General features: G+C 34.7%; 1 protein-coding gene across 30 annotated transcripts in view; it reads left to right on the top strand.

Moving 5' to 3' along the window:
- Window positions 1-18,432, top strand: part of LOC117423576 (muscleblind-like protein 1) — a 61,207-nt gene extending 42,775 nt beyond the window's left edge. For 4 of the 30 annotated variants that reach the window (XM_034039580.3, XM_034039588.3, XM_034039579.3 and 1 more), the window contains 9 exons: window positions 1,790-1,990; window positions 5,933-6,184; window positions 6,874-6,927; window positions 7,734-7,884; window positions 10,079-10,114; window positions 10,852-10,946; window positions 11,450-11,473; window positions 12,264-12,338; window positions 15,409-18,432. In XM_034039580.3, the coding sequence (XP_033895471.2) occupies window positions 1,790-1,990; window positions 5,933-6,184; window positions 6,874-6,927; window positions 7,734-7,884; window positions 10,079-10,114; window positions 10,852-10,946; window positions 11,450-11,473; window positions 12,264-12,320 (870 nt within the window). In that variant the 3' untranslated portion in view covers window positions 12,321-12,338; window positions 15,409-18,432. Of the gene's footprint in view, window positions 1-1,789; window positions 1,991-5,932; window positions 6,185-6,873; window positions 6,928-7,733; window positions 7,885-10,078; window positions 10,115-10,851; window positions 10,947-11,449; window positions 11,516-12,263; window positions 12,339-15,408 lie in introns of all 30 variants that reach the window. The other 26 variants (XM_058990296.1, XM_034039585.3, XM_058990295.1 and 23 more) reach the window with 15 other exon arrangements.
- Window positions 18,433-19,156: the final 724 nt, after the last annotated feature.

Genomic DNA, 19,156 nt, shown 5'->3' on the forward strand with positions numbered 1-19,156 from the left:
TTTTTGAAAAGGTCTAATGTGCTACCTTTTTGGGAGAACATGAAGCATTTCCTTGGTATTTTTTTTTTCTGCCCAGTGTCACTTAAAAGTTAAAATAACAGTGTTAGACTAGCATTACTTTTGCTACAGCTATCTAACACTGTTGTTATTGTAGCTTTACAGTAGGAATCCAGTCACTAAAACCGAGCACAACACACATTGAGACAACGTATACAATTTAAGGCTATACAATTCAATGCCGAAATCGTAGAAGATTGTTAGACTATGCTGAAAAGAAACTCAGTTTATTATTGTAAAACACTAGCTTGATATAAACCATAAAACATATAACCTCTTATTAAACACAATCCCGTCAAATTTCCTGTTTTATTTTGTTAGCAATGTGGACTTGAAGTGCTGTCCAGATGGTCTTGTCATACAACAAATGCTGACACTCTCTTGGTTACTTCTAGATGTTTTGGAAATGTTGTCCATGTCTATGGTTTTAAAATATGTTGTTTTCAGAGCTGTATTATATATTTTTTTATTAATTTAAATTATATCTTTTAATAAACAACAAATACAACACAACTCTATTTTAAATATTGTATGCATTATTATAGCCCTTGCAACATAATATTCAATATTCAGTATTCCAACTTGGACAAGTCAAGCTTCAAAAAGTTAATAGCTTGATCCAATTTTTGAAAACATGTTACTAGCTTTATACATTATCTTTTTTTAAATTTTATTTTAAGTGGCTTGACTTTGTGTTAGACAACATACAATATATGTATCCTTGATGAATGAAGTGACAATCGATTTTTTTTTTAATGTTTCCAAGTACAAGGGCATTCTTAAAAAAAAAAGGAAAGAAAAAAAAGGAACTCATTATTTTTATGTTGTTTATGAAACAGGATTAAATCTAAAGTCTGAATCTACACAAAGGATAGAAGGGGAGCCTTTAAGAAGCCTGCAATAGATCTCTAAATTGTGTTATTCCCAATACAGAATAAAATCTCAAGTAAGAGGCAACCTAGTTTTGAGTATGGGAGCTTCTTTTAATTCCATGCATGGTCTGTCATTGAAGGTGATCTAATTAGCTTTCTTTAATATCTTATGGCTCTAAGATACTTTAAATTAAAAAGTTATTTGTAATCTTACCAACAGAGGTTGGAATTGGCACTAGCCTAATATCCAGCAGGTACCCCAGTGGCAAACTTACAGCATTTATTTCTTTAAATCTCTCTTCATGAGTTCTAAAGATTTCCCTCTCAAAATAACAGATGTCTCAATAAATAAAGATGTCTTAAAGATAAATACATTTTATAAACTGTGAAATGTTGCTGTATGTATTTGAAAACAAAGCGTTATTTGTGTATGTCTAATTAACAGAGTAAATACGTGTAAATAAATAAATGCATTCTTGTCATTCGGTTATGAATACAAAGTCGTTATGAAGTCAGAAGGACACTTCACCACGCTGCTCTGGACATAACATTCCTTATTAGTTTAAGGGAGGTGTTGTATGCTGCATGCCCCTGTGAAAATGCAGCACCCTCCTGTTTTAATGTAATCTGAAACCTACTCTGTGACAAATCGTCTTAGCATTAAGAAGTTATTATTGAGTTGTTTTTTTACCAAAGCTGCGTAGCAAAGTGTCCCTAACTGACTTACAGTAATAACCACCTTGTACACAACCAAAAAAAACACGCTGCCAGTTATTGCTGTTCAGAACATTATACGTGTTTTACAATTTGCCCCTTTTTACATATTTTTCTTGTTAAACTCTTGATATTTTATTTTGCAGCCAATGTTCTCTGTCTCCCCAAACCTAGCCACCAATGCGGCAGCAGCTTTCAACCCCTACATGGGGCCAGTGTCCCCAGGCTTGCTCCCAGCTGAAATGATGCCTACCGGTCCAATGCTGGTAACAGGGAACCCTGCTGTCCCTGGCCCTGCAGCTGCAGCTGCTGCTGCTCAGAAACTAATGAGGACAGATAGACTGGAGGTAAGCCAGGAACAGGCACTTCCAACATACCCACAATAAACCTTCCTAATTACATTTCCCTTTCATTTTGTGGTTTATCATTCTTATTCATTTCCTGTTTCTTCAATTACCATTATCTTTTATATTATTATTATTATTATTATTATTATTATTATTATTATTATTATTATTATTATTATTATTTGTACTACTTCTTCATATTGTATACTTCTTTCTGTTTTAACTGAAATGTAACGCTCTTTGAGATACTGTGGTATGAAAGGCGCTGTATAAATAAAATATATTGAAATTGAATTTAAATTTAAGGGATCAGAATACCCTCAACTGTAGTTATAACAAGAATGTATTTAAGCTCCCAAAAAAATAATTGAAAGGAAAATATTTTTTGTATTTATGAATGTGTTTATTGACATAATTTATGTTGAAAACACAAGCTTTCAAGATCACACAGGTGAAATCTTCCAACGCATTAAAAAAGATGACTCTATTATTTAAGTAGAACCAACACCCCAGCTGTTGACATGAGTTACAATTTAAGTAAACGCACACGGCCGACTCTCAGCTGTCCTAAAAAAGGCCAACTAAAGACGTGGCTCTGCATCAGCTTAGGTCCGTCGGAAAAACCGTGCAACTCACCCGACTTTAGGACGACTCACGCACAACGTGAGTGCCGCTCGGCTCCTCCCCCATGGAATCTAAAGTGCCGCTCGGCTCCTCCCCCATGGAATCTAAAGTGCCGCTTGACTCCTCCCCCACGGAATCTAAAGTGCCGCTCGACTCTTCCCCCACGGAATCTAAAGTGCCGCTCGGCTCCTCCCCCATGGAATCTAAAGTGCCGCTTGACTCCTCCCCCACGGAATCTAAAGTGCCGCTTGACTCTTCCCCCACGGAATCTAAACAGGATGAAGCTGCAGTGCCGTTGCAGCGTCACAAAAACAGAATAACGACTTGAGACACAAGCGTCTTGAAGATTTGAATTTATTAACTGTTTATATTGGGGAGTATTTGTAAATATCTACATTTTATTATTAAGTTGTCGTCAAAAGTGTACATACCCCAGATATCCCATACACTGGGCTATGTAAACTTTTGACGATAACTTTTTTGCTTTGTTAACAAATACCAAGATACATTTGTGGACGTCAAAGAAACAAAAGTGTAATATTTGAGTATATTGGTGAGAATTATTTTAAAAAAATGCTATCAAATTGCAAGTGACTCTGCATATAATGCACAGTTCACAGCCTACCTCTATTTATTATTACCAACCTGTTATTATTATTATTATTATTATTATTATTATTATTATTATTATTATTATTATTATTATTATTAATAAGTGGAGTAGTGGTTAGGGCACTGGACTCTTGACCGGCGGGTTGTGGGTTCAGTTCCCAGTGGGGGACACTGCTGCTGTACCCTTGAGCAAGGTACTTTACCTAGATTGCTCCAGTAAAAAACCCAACTGTATAAATGGGTAATTGTATGTAAAAAAAAGAATGTAATTGTATGTAAAATAATGTGATATCTTGTAACAATTGTAAGTCGCCCTGGATAAGGGCGTAGGCTAAGAAATAAATAATAATAATTATATGAGCAGTTATGTACAAACCCATATGTATGTATGTATGTATGTATGTATGTATGTCAACCTCATCAAATATTTGATCTTTCTTGTAACTTAAGAACTGGGAATCTATTTGAAGTTAATGATATAGTTAACAAAGTAAACTGTAATTTGATTCTTCAATAAATCTGATCAAAACACTAGTCACGACAATAGACACCAGCACAGTCTCAATTAGATGAAACTTGAAGAAGCTACAGATCATTGATGGGCATGATAAAGCAAAAATTGATAATGAGAAAACTTCAAATGAAAGACTTGGGACTGTGCTAAAATGATCTGTTTGTTCTTTTATGAATGTGCATTATGTTGGTGCCATCATTCTAAAAATTATTACCACATGAGTTATGTTGCAAAATTTACAGTAAAAAACAGAATTCCGATAAGTATTGCCAAAAGAGAGAGAATGTGGCTGAAATGTGAAATCTAAGTATATTGCAAAATTAGAGCATGACTGAATGGTATTTGGCTAGTGCTGTAGAGTTCTGAGTTCTGAACTTTCTCCAGCAGTAGTTTTTAGATCTAATAAATGAAGATTAAAATTAAATGTAGTAACGACACTGTTTGCAGTGTGTGTAGTTTGTGACCTGGCTTTAGAAAGATTTTCAAAAACAATTACTCATAAATGCAGAACCAAAGAACAGGAATGATGTTATAAAAATAAACATGGGTGGGAGACTGCTTTAAACTACGTGTCTCAGCTGCTTGTGACTCACAGCCAGCAGACATTACTGCATTTGTAGTACAAGCTGCCAAAGGAAACAACAAGTGATGCATTAAATAGCTTTTAATTGCGCTTAAAAATTAGGATGGTAACAACTTTTAAGTGGTTTCAATTGTTAGTTAATGGTGATATTACAATAAGGGGCAGGGTTTTGTTGCAGAGATAATGGTAAACAACGTGGACCCAATTTTAATGATTGAACAGTGGCTGGTCTAAATTTCAAAGGCACCTTTGTGTTCCATTAATTCCAAGATGTTAGAAAACTAAACAGTTCATGACAGTCTTTCATGTCTCATTTGCATTTATTTAATGTACTGCAGCAATGGTGTGAGCTGTAAAGAATTCTGGTACAGTACCCTTATAACGTTATGTCTAAATACTGTGGCTACCCAGTTTTGTATTGCCTTTGCAGAGTCTAATATTGTATTTAAATGTTAAAACAAATGAATTGTACAACTCACATTTTGGGCTCTGTTCCACAATTATATTAGTCGTAGCAGCGTTGCCACCAAGTTACAGTAATATATCATTATATGCACTAATTGGGTCTTTGTTATTTTACACAGGTACATTTCAACATAGGTTTTGCTAAGACAGTGAAAGGCAAAGTATGCTTTTGAATAGTTCTGCATTTTGGTGTGTTTTCTTTAACTTTAGTTTTTTGGGACCTAGTGAACTGGGGAAGAAAGTGAATAGCATTTGAAGGATGCATACATTGAATTCCCAAGCTTTTTCTTGACCCAATTTAAAATAAAAAAGCATGTGAATTTCCTGTCTTATTTTGATGTATTTTTTATTTATAACAAATTCCTTAGTTCACCCTTGTACAACTGTGTCCATACTGGTATGAAAAGAGACGTTACGTTTTAAAAGAACACCTGTCAGGATTTCATTGTATGCAGGAATTGGTTTTGTGCAGCTGCTAACAGATTAATGAACATGGTAGACTGTACAGTGGAAAAGACTGGTGATGAATAGATGCATATTCTGTTTATGGTTCCACCTTGATCTACTGTGTTTTCATCATGGCATTTCCATCAAAGGGTTCAAAATTTTTGAAATAACACGATGAGACAAACACAACAAAAACCTTTTGTTTCAAATGAATGATGACTTTTGATTGTAGTTGGCACACAATTGAACAAAATTAGCTCTTCGCTTATAGGTATAACTAATCTATGCAGTTATGTATCTAATCTATAAATTTACCTAATAAAGTGAATGTAGGTTTGGTGTATCAGCAGTATAATTTATATGATACCTGTACATACTGTACAGTTGATTTAAATGTTAAACTTTATTCTTTGTTGCAAACAAAAACACTTCTTGTACTGTATATAGAAACAAATGTATCTTGGTATTTTAACTTAATTTACACATGAACAAATATACTCTATTAAATATGTTTTGGTGGAATGATGCTGAAATGATCCAATATTAGTCTGCTTTAAGCCAATGAGAGAAAATCAGGAGAAGTTACCTTTGCACATTTGGATAACAAAAGAACAGCAAGTGATTTCAGGGCAGACAACATGCGTACTGGTTTTTGGGTGCTGTTATCTTTCTTACTCGACGTTGGTTAATGTTGCAGGTTTGCAGGGAGTACCAACGTGGAAACTGCACAAGAGGTGAAACTGACTGCCGGTTCGCTCATCCCTCTGACAGCACGATGATTGATACCAATGACAACACAGTCACCGTGTGCATGGATTACATTAAAGGGAGATGCTCCAGGGAAAAGTGTAAATATTTTCACCCTCCTGCACACCTGCAGGCCAAGATAAAAGCCGCGCAGCACCAGGTCAATCAGGCTGCAGCTGCACAGGCAGCAGCCAGCGCCATGGTAAGTCAATGAATTGTTGCGCTTGCAAAAAAAAAAAAAAAAAAAAAGTTTTGCCTTTCGTTTGAAATCTGTACTTTTGCTGATGAACACTACATATGTAATATATGTATATATTTATATATGTTAGAAGTAGTCGCCAACGACATTTTTTTTTTTTTTTGCCTTTAAATTCGTTTAGAATTAGGATCATCAGATAATCTGTAATTGCATTACAAGGTTAGGGTTATCTTGTTTGAAGTGGTCTGTTCCTTGTCCCTTGTTCAACTCTTTGTAATGTTGTATTTTCCTTCACACACTGATATATGTAACCTAGTGTGATTCCGTTAGAGAGAGCCCTGATTCCGGATTGCATTGCTTTGATAACTGATAACCCAACAATTCCTGTGCAAAAATACAGATAGCAAGCTGTCTCTCTTTGGTTAGATTACCTTTGTGTGTAATTAACTACATAGACTCTGGTCTTTTAGCCTCACAATAACAACTCAGTAGTGTCTTTATTGTGCATGCTTAGTCTTGTTATCCGTTGTATATTGCATTCCGATGATTTGTTTTTTTTATTTGTTTTTTTTTTCTCACCTACCCAAATATGCACTGCTGCCCCCATGATGCACCTCTGCTTGCTGTTTATGTTAATGCGCTTGAACCCCATTGGCCCATTGCCATCATGTGCTCGCTGCCTGCTAATTAAGACTCAGTCGGCTGTCAAATCACTGAAGCGACCCCTCGAGGCAACCTTTGACCTGGTACTATGACCTTTCACCTTTTAGCTTGGCATGTAGCTTTATTGTAGATACAAGTTTTAACTAAAACAGTGTTCAAATAATTACTAGTAATATTTTTGTTGCAAAGAGTTCATTGACAGTGATAAATTGATTGTGTATTTCCCCCAAAACATATTTAAATGTATTCAAAGTATCCAAACAAATGATTGACAAACTATTGATGAAATAAAGTTAATCACATTCAGTTTATCACCCGAAGATAGTTCTTAGTAAATACTGAGAGGGTTGTTAAAATTGTATTTATAATATTTCTGTATCTTTGTGGTTGGCATGGCTCCAGTTAAAAGTCTTAAGTATTTAAATGTTGAATATTTAAAATCTGCATGTACTGTTCCAAGTTTTGCATGCCTAATTTCTGGGTGGAAAGTCTGGGGTTAATATATTTTATCCTTATGTACTTTTTCTGTATAAATTGTTCTTTAAGATAAAAATTATTAACATTGCTTTTACTGTTGATCTTCCTTGAGCTAGCAGTGCGGCTTTCCTTTTCGAATTTGATTTGTGTTACTGTAGGCTTGAAGCTTTGTATTGTTTAAACATTTTAATCCATTGTAACATGCAGCGCTGACATTTTGTAAATTTGTATATCAGAGCAGTGCTTGCTTTATTATTTTGTTTTATATGTACTGTTGCCTTTCGCTTTTTTTTGTAGTAGTATAGTCTGCCGCTTGCTTGCTGGTTGCTATAGATGGACTCTGCAAATTGATTTTGCAGTCTACTGATTATTCTTTTTTTCACTCTACTCTTTTACACATCCTCATTTGCAGGGAATCCCTCCAGGTGTACTTCCCCCATTACCAAAGAGACCCGCACTTGAAAAAACCAATGGTGCCACCTCAGTCTTTAATACTGGTGTTTTCCAATACCAACAGGCCCTTGCCAACATGCAGTTTCAGCAACAAGCCTTCATCCCTTCAGGTAGGCGCTTCTGCTTTCTGTGCTGAACACCATAGAAAAGCGAAAGCAGAAGTACTTGTGATACCTGCACTTACAAGTTAACAACCCAATAATTTGTGTGTATTTTTTCAGAATTTGTTCTCTTTTTAAAAAATAAATAAAATAAACATACAAACCTGGTTTGTCCTAAAGCAATAGAGAAAAAGGAGACCACTCTCTTAAAAAAAATGGTGGTATGCCTTCAGTCACAATATTCATTTTCAAGAATTAGCGCTGCAAATTGCAGTAGAGGACTGTTCTCCTTTCTTTGTTTTCTTTGCTTAGTGCTTCCTTTAGCTGTAATGAACATATTTACTGTAACATGATTGCTGTAGGATCCTTTTAAAAACAATAACCAATAATTTATGCTTCATTTACCAGTCTATGAGTCATCCTAATAATAGGAGTAAATTACAGACCGTCGTAAAGCATATTAGAGAACGAGGCCCCAGCTGATTCTGTACATCTTACTGATTTTAACTGTGGCTTCCCTGCTAGCAAGCCTTCTCTTCCTGATCCGTGCTCAGAATTGATGTCTGCTTTGTTTTGAATGTATTCTATTATTTATTTGATTTCACTGTGGGTCCTGCAGCATTCACTGTCAGTGTTGACCCCCCAGCTGATGTATCACCGCTGCCTTGAGTTTTATATGCTTCACATTCCTGTCCAGTTTGTGTGTGCTAGTAAAGGTTCTTAGTGAAACTGTATCAATCGTTTTTGGTTGAGGATCTGCAAAATGTTCAAGGGGATGCATTTCTGTATATTTACCTATAAAGAGGAGGTACACAAAGCTGCCATTATGGTATGCCACCTCCACAAGACATTGTGAGGTTATTTTTGACTGCCCGTTAGTTTAAGTCGTTAGATGGAATACATTCATTTTCTATTCAAAATGATTTATGTCTGTTTGAAAATCTTCAAACATGGCCATTACTCTGGAGGCTGCCTTCTCATTACTTCTGGAGATCTTTTGTTTTAAAACTTAAATGTATACATAAGATCAAACTTTGAGACTTAACGAATTTACAGTACAGTCAGAATGGTACTGGGTCAGATACTTCAGTTATAAACATGCTTCCAAGGGATCCTATCATATTCGAACTGGAACGGGTCTTTAATCAGAATTCTCCACATTTAATCTTTTTTGTTGATGTACAATATTGTGATTTAAATAACCAAGGTTTAACAACAACAATAACAAATGATCACACCCTAATGGTTGAGACTAACACTAATGCTAACTATATGTCAACCCAAACCAAATTCTGACACAAATGGTTTCATGTCAGAATTCGGAACCCTTTGTGAAAAGCTGGGTACTCCATTCTTTCACCACCCAAATAGAGTGCAGGAATGCTGTATGTACCGAATTGTGCTGAGTGCAGCAGAAATGACAGGGCACTGGGTTGTTCCTGTGAAAGTCAAATCTGCAGCATCTCATTTGGAAGTATAGCATGCTGTCTATTAAAAAGTCAAATAGACAACCATTTAGTTCAATACCTGTATCTTCATTTTGTGAAAAATTGTCAAATTAAAAAAAAAAGAAAAGAACTTTACAATTTCTAACAATAGATTTACTACATACACACACACACACACGCACACACACACATCTCTCTCTCTAATGGATCTGAAGCTCTCTTTTACAGTATGTGGCTGTTCCCAATTGACACCATTTATCTCGTTTGGGAACAGCCACATTCTCACATGTTTTTGGCAGGGACAGGAATTAACCCCGTCCACGCCAACCACCACCAAAACACAAACACCCAGACTTTATTTACACGCAGAGCTCTTGCCGTGTCACGATATATATATAACCTCCTACACTTTATGAAAATGTACAATTAAACAATTTATTAAGAACGAAGAATCTGATTTGGCCTTCGAACTTTAAATAAAATGCTAGGCTGTAAAGGAAGGTTGTCGTTGATGAGAGAACATGGAGTGATGATTTACCAGCACAGAACAATTAAATTATTCCTTCACAGAAACACTATTTTGTGGTTACCTAGTTCATGAGTTGATTGTGCTTTCAATATAAATGCTGTTCCCATAATAACAGGTTTGCCTTTTTGTTTAAAATGTTTTGTTTTTCTAATTACACTTGTGATGGGTTGTTTTTAATTCTTTTCCCTTTCAAATCCACCTTCCTGTTGCAATGCATGATGGGCAGGCTCAATATTGTGCATGACACCTGCATCAAGTGTTGGTAGGTGCCAGCGTTCTTTCTTAATTACCTTCAACCCTGTGTCTTGCTCGCACACACCATCAAAATCCACTGCTGACTGAGCTCGTTGTTGAATATGCACAGTCATTTCCCCTTCTCTAACATCTGCCAATTAAACATGTATTTGAAATGTAACTGATGTTTGTTTAAAAACAAAACAAAAAAAAAACAAAGAAAAAAAAGATATAATGATATTTGTTTAAACCTTCTTGGTCTTTAGCACTACTTTTAGTGGATTTCGATGGGTTTGTGAGTCCCAGTGCAAGGGTTTGTTTACGTTCATCTTTGTATAATCAGTTTAGATGAAGTTTGATATTATAATGAATAATATTTAATCTGTGTGATTTGGTTTGTATAAGTGCAGTGTTGATTTTAAATTCATTTTGTTGAGTCTCTTATGTTAAAAATGCATGTTAACAAAAACTACTTGAATACAATTATTGATTCTAAATTTTTTTTTACCTAAAAACAACTAATCCGTGTTATTCCCTTGGTGATGATGGTAACTAGCATTTCCCTTTTTTCTCTGTCCCGCATTCCCTTCCTGGAGTGCTCTCCTGCTTTGCCCTCCGATTGCATGCCACTTGCTGGTCATGTTATCTCAATGTGGCACATGGCTTTCTGCTGGGATAACACTACCATGCCCCAATACTTTACCACATGGTGCCACTGTGCCCATATTGCTACACTATTTGCTTATATGATTTTCCCTCTGAAAGTTTCCATGATGCACGGCGCCACACCCTCCTCTGTGTCTGCAGCATCATCGTCTGCCTCAAGTGTTCCCTTCGCTGCAGCAGCCTCAGCCAACCAGGTTTGCTCATTTACAGCTTTGTTTCTCAATATAAACAGCTCTTAAATCGGTGCTTTTTAAAAAAGGGAATTGGTATATCCCTCTTGTTGGCCTACACTGAAATTATTACTTACCAAAACAAATGCCATTTCATTTAAAACCCCCATTCCTAATGGCTGGAACTGTACATCGTGTTTAAAGTGTTTTCTAGATCATAGCACTGCATTTCTGTAGTTAATTGCTGTACATGTAGCAATTGTAGAATGTACAACAATTGAGTTTGATGCCATTTCTTCAGATTAACAGTTAAACTGGTTGATAAACTGAGTGCCTCCACTCATGTCTACAAAACACACAATAGTGAGGTGTGCTGCAATGCTAAAAGAAACTAGTTTAAAAAAACGATAAACATTTTGACTAGAAGACCTTGAAGACATTGATAAAGAATTCTAGCTTGTTGTTTGTGAAGTTCGCTATTGTCCACAATATTAATTTGTGCACTTTTTGTCCTTTTCATGTTTGAGATTCCCCAAGAATACATGCATTTGGTATGTATGATGTAGTTTTTCTTCAGAATATAAATGTGCAAGGTACTATATGTAATGAAGTATGTTTGCAGTATCTGCATACCTAGGGTCCTATTCTCATAGACCCACAATATATAGTTTTCTGAAAATCGTGAGGTACCACCGGTAATCATTGCAAGCAGAATATTACTGTACACTATACAGCAATTATAGTACACCATTACAACACATAGATGGTACTTATTCTTTGTTTGACGTTGAAGGCTGGAATGCATTCTTTACTTTAATAATAATAATAATAATAATAATAATAATAATAATAATAATAATAATAATAATATCCTTTTTGAGCTTAGTAGTGTGTTGGATATAACATTAAATATACATTTGGCTAACAATGGACCAGTGTAGCCTTGACATGGGCCTATTCTTCCAATTGACGTACAGCCTGCCATTCAGGGTGCTCTCTTGTCCATTTTGATCATTTTAAAAAGGGGATAGTGCAAATGATTCCTAAAATTGCACTCTGTGAAGGTCAACAAGAAGGGAAACAGATCAGGGTGCATGGGTCATTGTGTTTGCTTTCCTCATCTTACTATCAGCTTTCAACACTTATTCACTGTTGTTCAGCAAATATTCAACTACTGATTAGTTATTCATTTAGTTGCTGTAAGTTTTAGCTAATACATGTGCATTCATGAATATGGATCCCTCGTTAAACAGTATTTTACAAATATGTTTCTAATTTAAGCTTTTCCAGAATATGTTAATCTTTGGCTTTTTTTTGTTTTGTTTTGTTTTTAATCTACAGATACCCATAATGTCTGCAGACCATCTGACTAGCCACAAGTATGTTACTCAGATGTAGGAGTCTCTTCACAAAACAGTGAGTTTAACAATGTTCACTTTAATTTATCCACCTTCTCTATTTTACATATTACTGGCAATGATTCAGAATCACTAGCATGTCTTCTTGCACTTCAAACAAAGGCTCCTGTGTTGCAAAACCTGAAGGCCTACTCTGAATAGTAGAAGGCTGTGATAATGTTTGATTTTGTACAACCTGTGAGGCATATTAAGGCTGCGTTTATCTTATGAGAAACAATAAGAATGCAGGAGTATGAAACTCGGGAGTATGAACTGGAGCATGACATAATGTTACAGGCGGCTGCAAGCTACTTTTCTTATGAGAATTACCCAGTGCTCAGAATACTGTACCTTCTCAACCCTATAACACATTGTAATACTTTTTGCATCACATTGAGTTTAAAACAAGAGTTCATATAACTTCTAGGATATGTATATATTATGAATTGTAGGACTGGCATAACGCTACTTGGCTTGTAGTTTACACATGATGGGGAATGACCATCTATAAGCTGTGTGTTTGAGACCTGAGCTCATTCATTCAGCACTGTATCGCTCACTAATGACAACACTTACAGTTAACAAACCATGTGATATGTGCTTCAACAGCGCCCTCTATGGGATGTTCTTGTTGTTGTTGTTTTGTCATTGCTTTGCCATGGCTTAGTCTGTGCCAAAATCACTACATTGGCTAAATATGCCACAAGATGGAGTTTATGCCTGTCCTGTATATACAGTTGTCCCACGTTATACCGGCCACCTTTATAACGCCACCCTTGCATACCACCAGCTATTCTCTCTGAACAAATGTCACCAATATAAAAACAGTGCTATTGGTACCCGTTATATCGCCACCCCGCTGTCTGCCACCCGCCAACTTCCCAAGCCAAGCAAACGTAAAAATAAAAATTGTAGTTTCCCTCATTGTAGCGCCAGCGAAACAATCATGGCCGATTAAAACAACTAAGTTATGCAGTTAACCTTTGACTCGCTTTCCTAATTCGTTGTTAACTGAACGTTCATACCAATGTCATCAACACCCCCGATCCCAAAGCAAAACAGAAAGTACAAAATGGCGAGTCGACCCTACATTTAACACCAGAGCAAAAGAAGAAAATCTGCATGTATGCATCTAAAAATAAGAAAGCAAGTCAGCAAGACATTGCAAATGTTTTCTTGCCTGAGGCACATAAAAAGTGTTTGCCTGTACATATTCAACTTTTTTTTTTTAACTGCTTAAAAAAGAACGCTGTTGATCTTAAACTGCTTTGAGCAATAAATAGATGGCATCCCTCAATGGGGGATAGTATTCAGCAGTCTTACAGTCGTGCCACAAACAGCAAAGTTCAAATCACTTTTTTGTTTTTATGGAATTGTTGTTTGGGTGATTTGACACTGAATTAGTGTTTATTTTTTATTTTTTATTTTTTTAGGTATAAACTACTTCTCAAAAGTAACCATGTATGTTTCATACAGATGGGAAAAGATGATAAAAACATCACTAGTAGACCTACTGTTGTGTTAAGAACTAGTACTGTAGTTTTAAAAAAGATTAATGTCTTATTAAAATGGCCTGGAGATACTGTAATTGGATAGCTAAAAAAAATAAAACGTTTGAATGTATTGCAAACATAGAAGGCTGTGTTTGTGATTTTCTTTTTTTTTTGTTGACCCTCACTATAACGCCACCCTCACTTATTGCCCATTCTTGCCCATGGCCCTTACCTGGTGGTATAAAAAGGATTGACTGTATTTTTAAAACAATTTGGGCACTACACCGTTAATCTAATATTACACAACACACAAGAAACATTTGCTTTTACAATTACATTTCCTTAAAACCAATATACTTCAGCATCTGTGAAAGTTGCTTCTTGAGTATGCTTCCACCTTAATAGAATTGAATGGCACTGTAAATGACATACTGAGGTGAAATTTGTAAAATTGTAAAAATTGCTTTCCGTACTGGAAGATTTGAAATGCAGCCCGTTGTTCGTTTGATATGGTACATATACATTTATAACTGGGATTATACTGTCTCCTAGCAGACATTCCAATTGTAAATGCAGTTTGCTCAAATGTGTCTTACCACATGACGTTTACAGTACCCTTCCTCTTTCTAATTAATTTCAATAACACAGCTGTTAGTGAGAGTCCTTGGGAATATGGTTACCATGGCAATATAATGGTCGACTATAAATCCTGTGTAGAGTGGATAGCAATGTGATGCTACAAAATAACCTTATAAGACCTTTAAACAAATATCTCCATTACTGGAGCATTTTAAAGGCTGATAAACAGAAACGTAGTTCACTAAATATAGTATGTATCTACGCTTCTAAACTAATTATGTTGGTTAGTTTAAGTTAAATACATTAGGTAAACTGCAAGTTTAAACACGTTTGGAAAACAGAGCCATTGGCCTTGATAATTGTATTCTTTTTTTTTTTTTAATTAAAATATGCAAGCAGTTTATTATATCTTCATTGCACTGGAAATGTTGTTGTTACACTCATAAGTCACCAATGGCAAGCCCAAGATATTTTGTGGTGATGTTCCTAATATTATTGGGCTCTACGTTAAAGAATGCTATACTGCTGCAATTCATTTGATGTATCATTTTATCTAGTTCTATAGTATTGCAGATACTACACGTTTATTACTTGGTATCTTTAATTAGTTGTGTTAATAAACTACTATAAAATATTGTGCAGTTGCAGTCATTCTGATAATATGGGCAGATATTCATTTTAAAAGCACCTTTTTTTTTTTACTTATTTGTAATATTCAGAACAAATATGACAAACCCTTGATTATCAATAAATTAGTGATACCGGTGCTTGAACAAAAGTTATTGTATTTCTTGCTCTTATTGTATTACTTGTATTGTAACACTTGAAATGTATTTGCTTACGATTGTAAGTCGCCCTGGATAAGGGCGTCTGCTAAGAAATAAATAATAATAATAATAATAATAATAATAATAATAATAATAATAATAATAATAATAATAATAATAATAATACCTGTTGCAGCAGTTATGCTGTTTTAATATAACTTTGAAACATGCTTGTGTTTATTTTTTTCAGATCATACTAAAGATACAAGTGTGCTGGTATACAGATCAAATGTCATCGTTCATGTAAAATTACATCAAAGAAAGACCTCATCCCCTCAGCAGGAGAAGTTGACATAATGCATGCTAACACCACAAGACAGAGGGCAGAAGACCTGGACATACAAATACTGCACACCGACACATATATACTCTGTATGTTTTACTAATCTTAAAGCTGAGGGGGACTGTGTTACTGTCCACTATGCATCACTGTCTGCCTTTTCTACTATCGTTGTATGCATACATTTCAATACACATGCATAAATAATCCATTACTTTAAAGGTCTAGTCCTCACCGAAAAGGAAGACCGTGATGTAGTTATCATGTCTAACATTGGTACGTCTGTAGACCAAGAAATGGTTTTGTTTTTTAATTCTGATATATTTCTTTCATGGTTTACAAATAACAAAAGTGCACCTTGTATTTAAAAAAAAAAATGCCATTATAGATGAGAGTCGATTGTGCATGCAGTGTTCTGTGTGTAAGGGTTATATTTTTAACGGCATAGATTGTAAGAGGAAGCAAAGGAGGTATCTGACAGAGATGAATGTGCTGAGCAAAACTACAACTGTGTATATTATAAAGCACAACGTGGCTTTAAGTACCATGTTATAGGATACACATTAAGTGCCATAGACTGTACATCCAAACTAGAGTATTATTCCTGCAGTGTTATTGTGTTTACCTTATGAACGCCACTTTTTTTTTTGTTACTGCTAGTGCTAACTGTGTAGAGGGCACCATTAAGGTTTCAGTGTCAAAACAGTCTCAGAAATGGTATATTTTCCTTAAGATGTAATTCAACACACCTACTTACAGCTGGCATGACATGAACATTCATACTATAATACTATAATACTATTATACCATAGAACTTGTATATTGCATAACATGCAGTGTTTTTTTCTGAGAAGTATATTGTGCCATTTCTGAGATAATGAAATGCAAAAGGGTTTAGCAGGGTTTTTTTTTTTTAGCCTTTGTCAGAAGTCTTTAGACTATAAATGCTTTGCGGAGAAGGGTTTTGCTTTGAGCTGAATGTTACATTACAGTCACAGTCGATGAAATGGTGACTCTAAACTATGATGAAAGAAGCACTGTCAAAAGAAGCATGATAAACCAAAATCATTGAGTACAGGAGGTGTTTAAATAGTTACAGGGTGGGAAATGTATTTGGGTGAATTTTATATGTGTTTTTATTATTATTATTATTATTATTATTATTATTATTATTATTATTATTATTATTATTATTGTTCTTATACTTTTTTAAGATTAATGGCATATAGCCTTAGAAAAAATGTTTTATTAGTTGTGCTGCCTTTTTTTTTTCATCCAAAGGTTTTTTGTTTTGTTTTTTTGTTAACATTTTGCAGCTTGTGATGATTAGTTGAGCCCTTTTCAGCAAATGCATAGATGACTGAAGTGGGGCCAGATTCCTGATAGTATAGAAACGGAACAGAAGAAGCGAGAATTCTGTTCTAGAATTTTCCGTACTTCCTAGCCTATACAGGAGGAGTGATGTGTTTATTAGTACAAGAATGATGTGTTGATTTTACTGATTGTACTGTAAATCTATAAGCCTTAGATTACATTATGGGTTTGAACCCATCAAAATGTAATTTCAATCATGAGAAGATTATATAGGTCATAAACACAACATGTTATTGTATTTCTTACATATAGAATTGTACTTTCTTTATCATGTTACATTTATATAGTTTTTTCTTCTGTTTTATTAGGTTGATTTTCTATTTCTTTTAAAGGAAATTCAATACTGTTTTAGTTTGTAGATTTTTGTTTCATTAGATTTTTACTGATAACCTTTTTAGAGTACTAATTCTATTAAAATTAGTTATTTGTTTCCTTCATACCATACTCCTACTTTTGAATTTATATGTAGTATTGATTAATTATGTGTATTATTGTAAACTAAAATTATTTTTATTTTACTGTTCGTGAAGTTTAAGAATGTCAGTAATTTTCTTGTCTTGTTTGTATTCTTTGAACAAAGACCTTTTATATGGATATCTTACAATGAGGAAATCATTGCTAAGAAAGAAGTTAAGTTGTTGCTATAGCAACAATCCTGGCAGACAACTGAGTAATATTTTGATGATTTTTTTTTTTTTTTTTTTTTTTGGTTTGTAAGTAGTCATTATTATATAAAAAAATAAATCTAGTTCCTAGATGTTAGAGTAAAATTTATTTTTTACTGTATCCATTTCAAATAGTAAAATATTGTTTGAATATTTTTTTTAAATCCCTGGATGACAGGCCTTGTTTAAAAAAAAAAAAAAAGCTGCATAATCAATAGATCAAGGGATCTTTGTGACTAATTCAAATAAACAAAGTTTACGTAGTAAGATTGAATCACTGATCGTGCAAACTCTTGAAGGTTGATTATGCTACAATTGAAAGTGTTGGAACCTATGGGAAGAAGGTTGAGTTTTTGCACTTCTGTATATAGTCAAAAAAGAAAGAAACATGTATAATAATAAGATCTTATTTTGAATAATAAAAAAATGTCTATAATTACAAGGAATTTTGTTAGGTTATTAAAAAAAAATGACAGGCTGAACAAAATTGCTTGCAAAAGTGGCACAGAGGTAGCACTCCAAACCCCTTTAAGAAAAGGCAAAATTGTTGCTTAGCTTTTTGTGAACAGCTTGTAGTTTGCCAGGAGTTTTTCAGCTGGAAAGATATGCCATCCTCCCAAGATCTTGTACCGATCCAAACACTGCACCGGTCCAGACCTGCCTTACCATCACAGTAAAGAGCAGGTCCCAAAACAAATGGGTTCAAGTCATGAAGCGATATTTTCCTTACATTTGTCAAAATATTTTCATGTTTAAGAAGAAAAAAAAACAGCAGCATATGTTCAAGATATATTCAATAACTCTAATGTACTGAATTTCAGTGGTATATTAAAAAAAAAAAAAATAATCACAGATTTAAAGAGATAACAAGAGATCATAAAACACACCATAGCTGTAGTTGTCACATGAAAACAAAATGAATTCTCTAAAGCCAACTAAGGTCTTGTACACAAACAATGACTTAATTTATGTAAAATTAGTGACATCAGTCCACTAGTTTTTTCGGACAGTCTTATCATTTAACAAAGCTTCATAGTATTGCAGTCCCATGCCTTTGTCTGCTGAAAGGACAGATGCTTGGTTTTACTATTATGTAATTGCAGACTTACTTTTTGCTTGTAGTTGCTGCAAATAATGTACTCTGTCCTAAACTGCTATTTGTTTTATGCTAATTTTATTATTACTGCTATATATTGATTCTTGCTGTTATGAAAACAAATATATAAAAAAATAAAGTGGAATTGCACTAAAAGTGTTGTCAAATTGTCCCCTTTGTTGCTAAGATATGTATATTTGTTGTCAATGAAAGACTTCAGGGAGTAAAACAAGACTCATTGCATTGAGTACTGAAGTAAACAACCAAAATTATGGTCAAGGGAAACAAAAATGCAGGGGGGGGGGGGGGGGGGGACAGAAAGGGAGACATGATATTATAGTTTTTAATCCTTCAGCTATCTTGTTGAGGAAGTTAAAATGTGATTTTGTCCCTTAAAAACAGAAAACCTCTGGGGACCCAGAACTGAAAACAAGCTGACGCAAACACTGCTCACCAATTATACCAGTTCCTTTGTCCTCTGGGAGTCAGTTGTGGTTTCCTTTTAAAGAATCACTCCGGGAGG

This window comes from Acipenser ruthenus, chromosome 17 (assembly GCF_902713425.1).
Source record: "Acipenser ruthenus chromosome 17, fAciRut3.2 maternal haplotype, whole genome shotgun sequence".
Taxonomy (NCBI): domain Eukaryota; kingdom Metazoa; phylum Chordata; class Actinopteri; order Acipenseriformes; family Acipenseridae; genus Acipenser; species Acipenser ruthenus.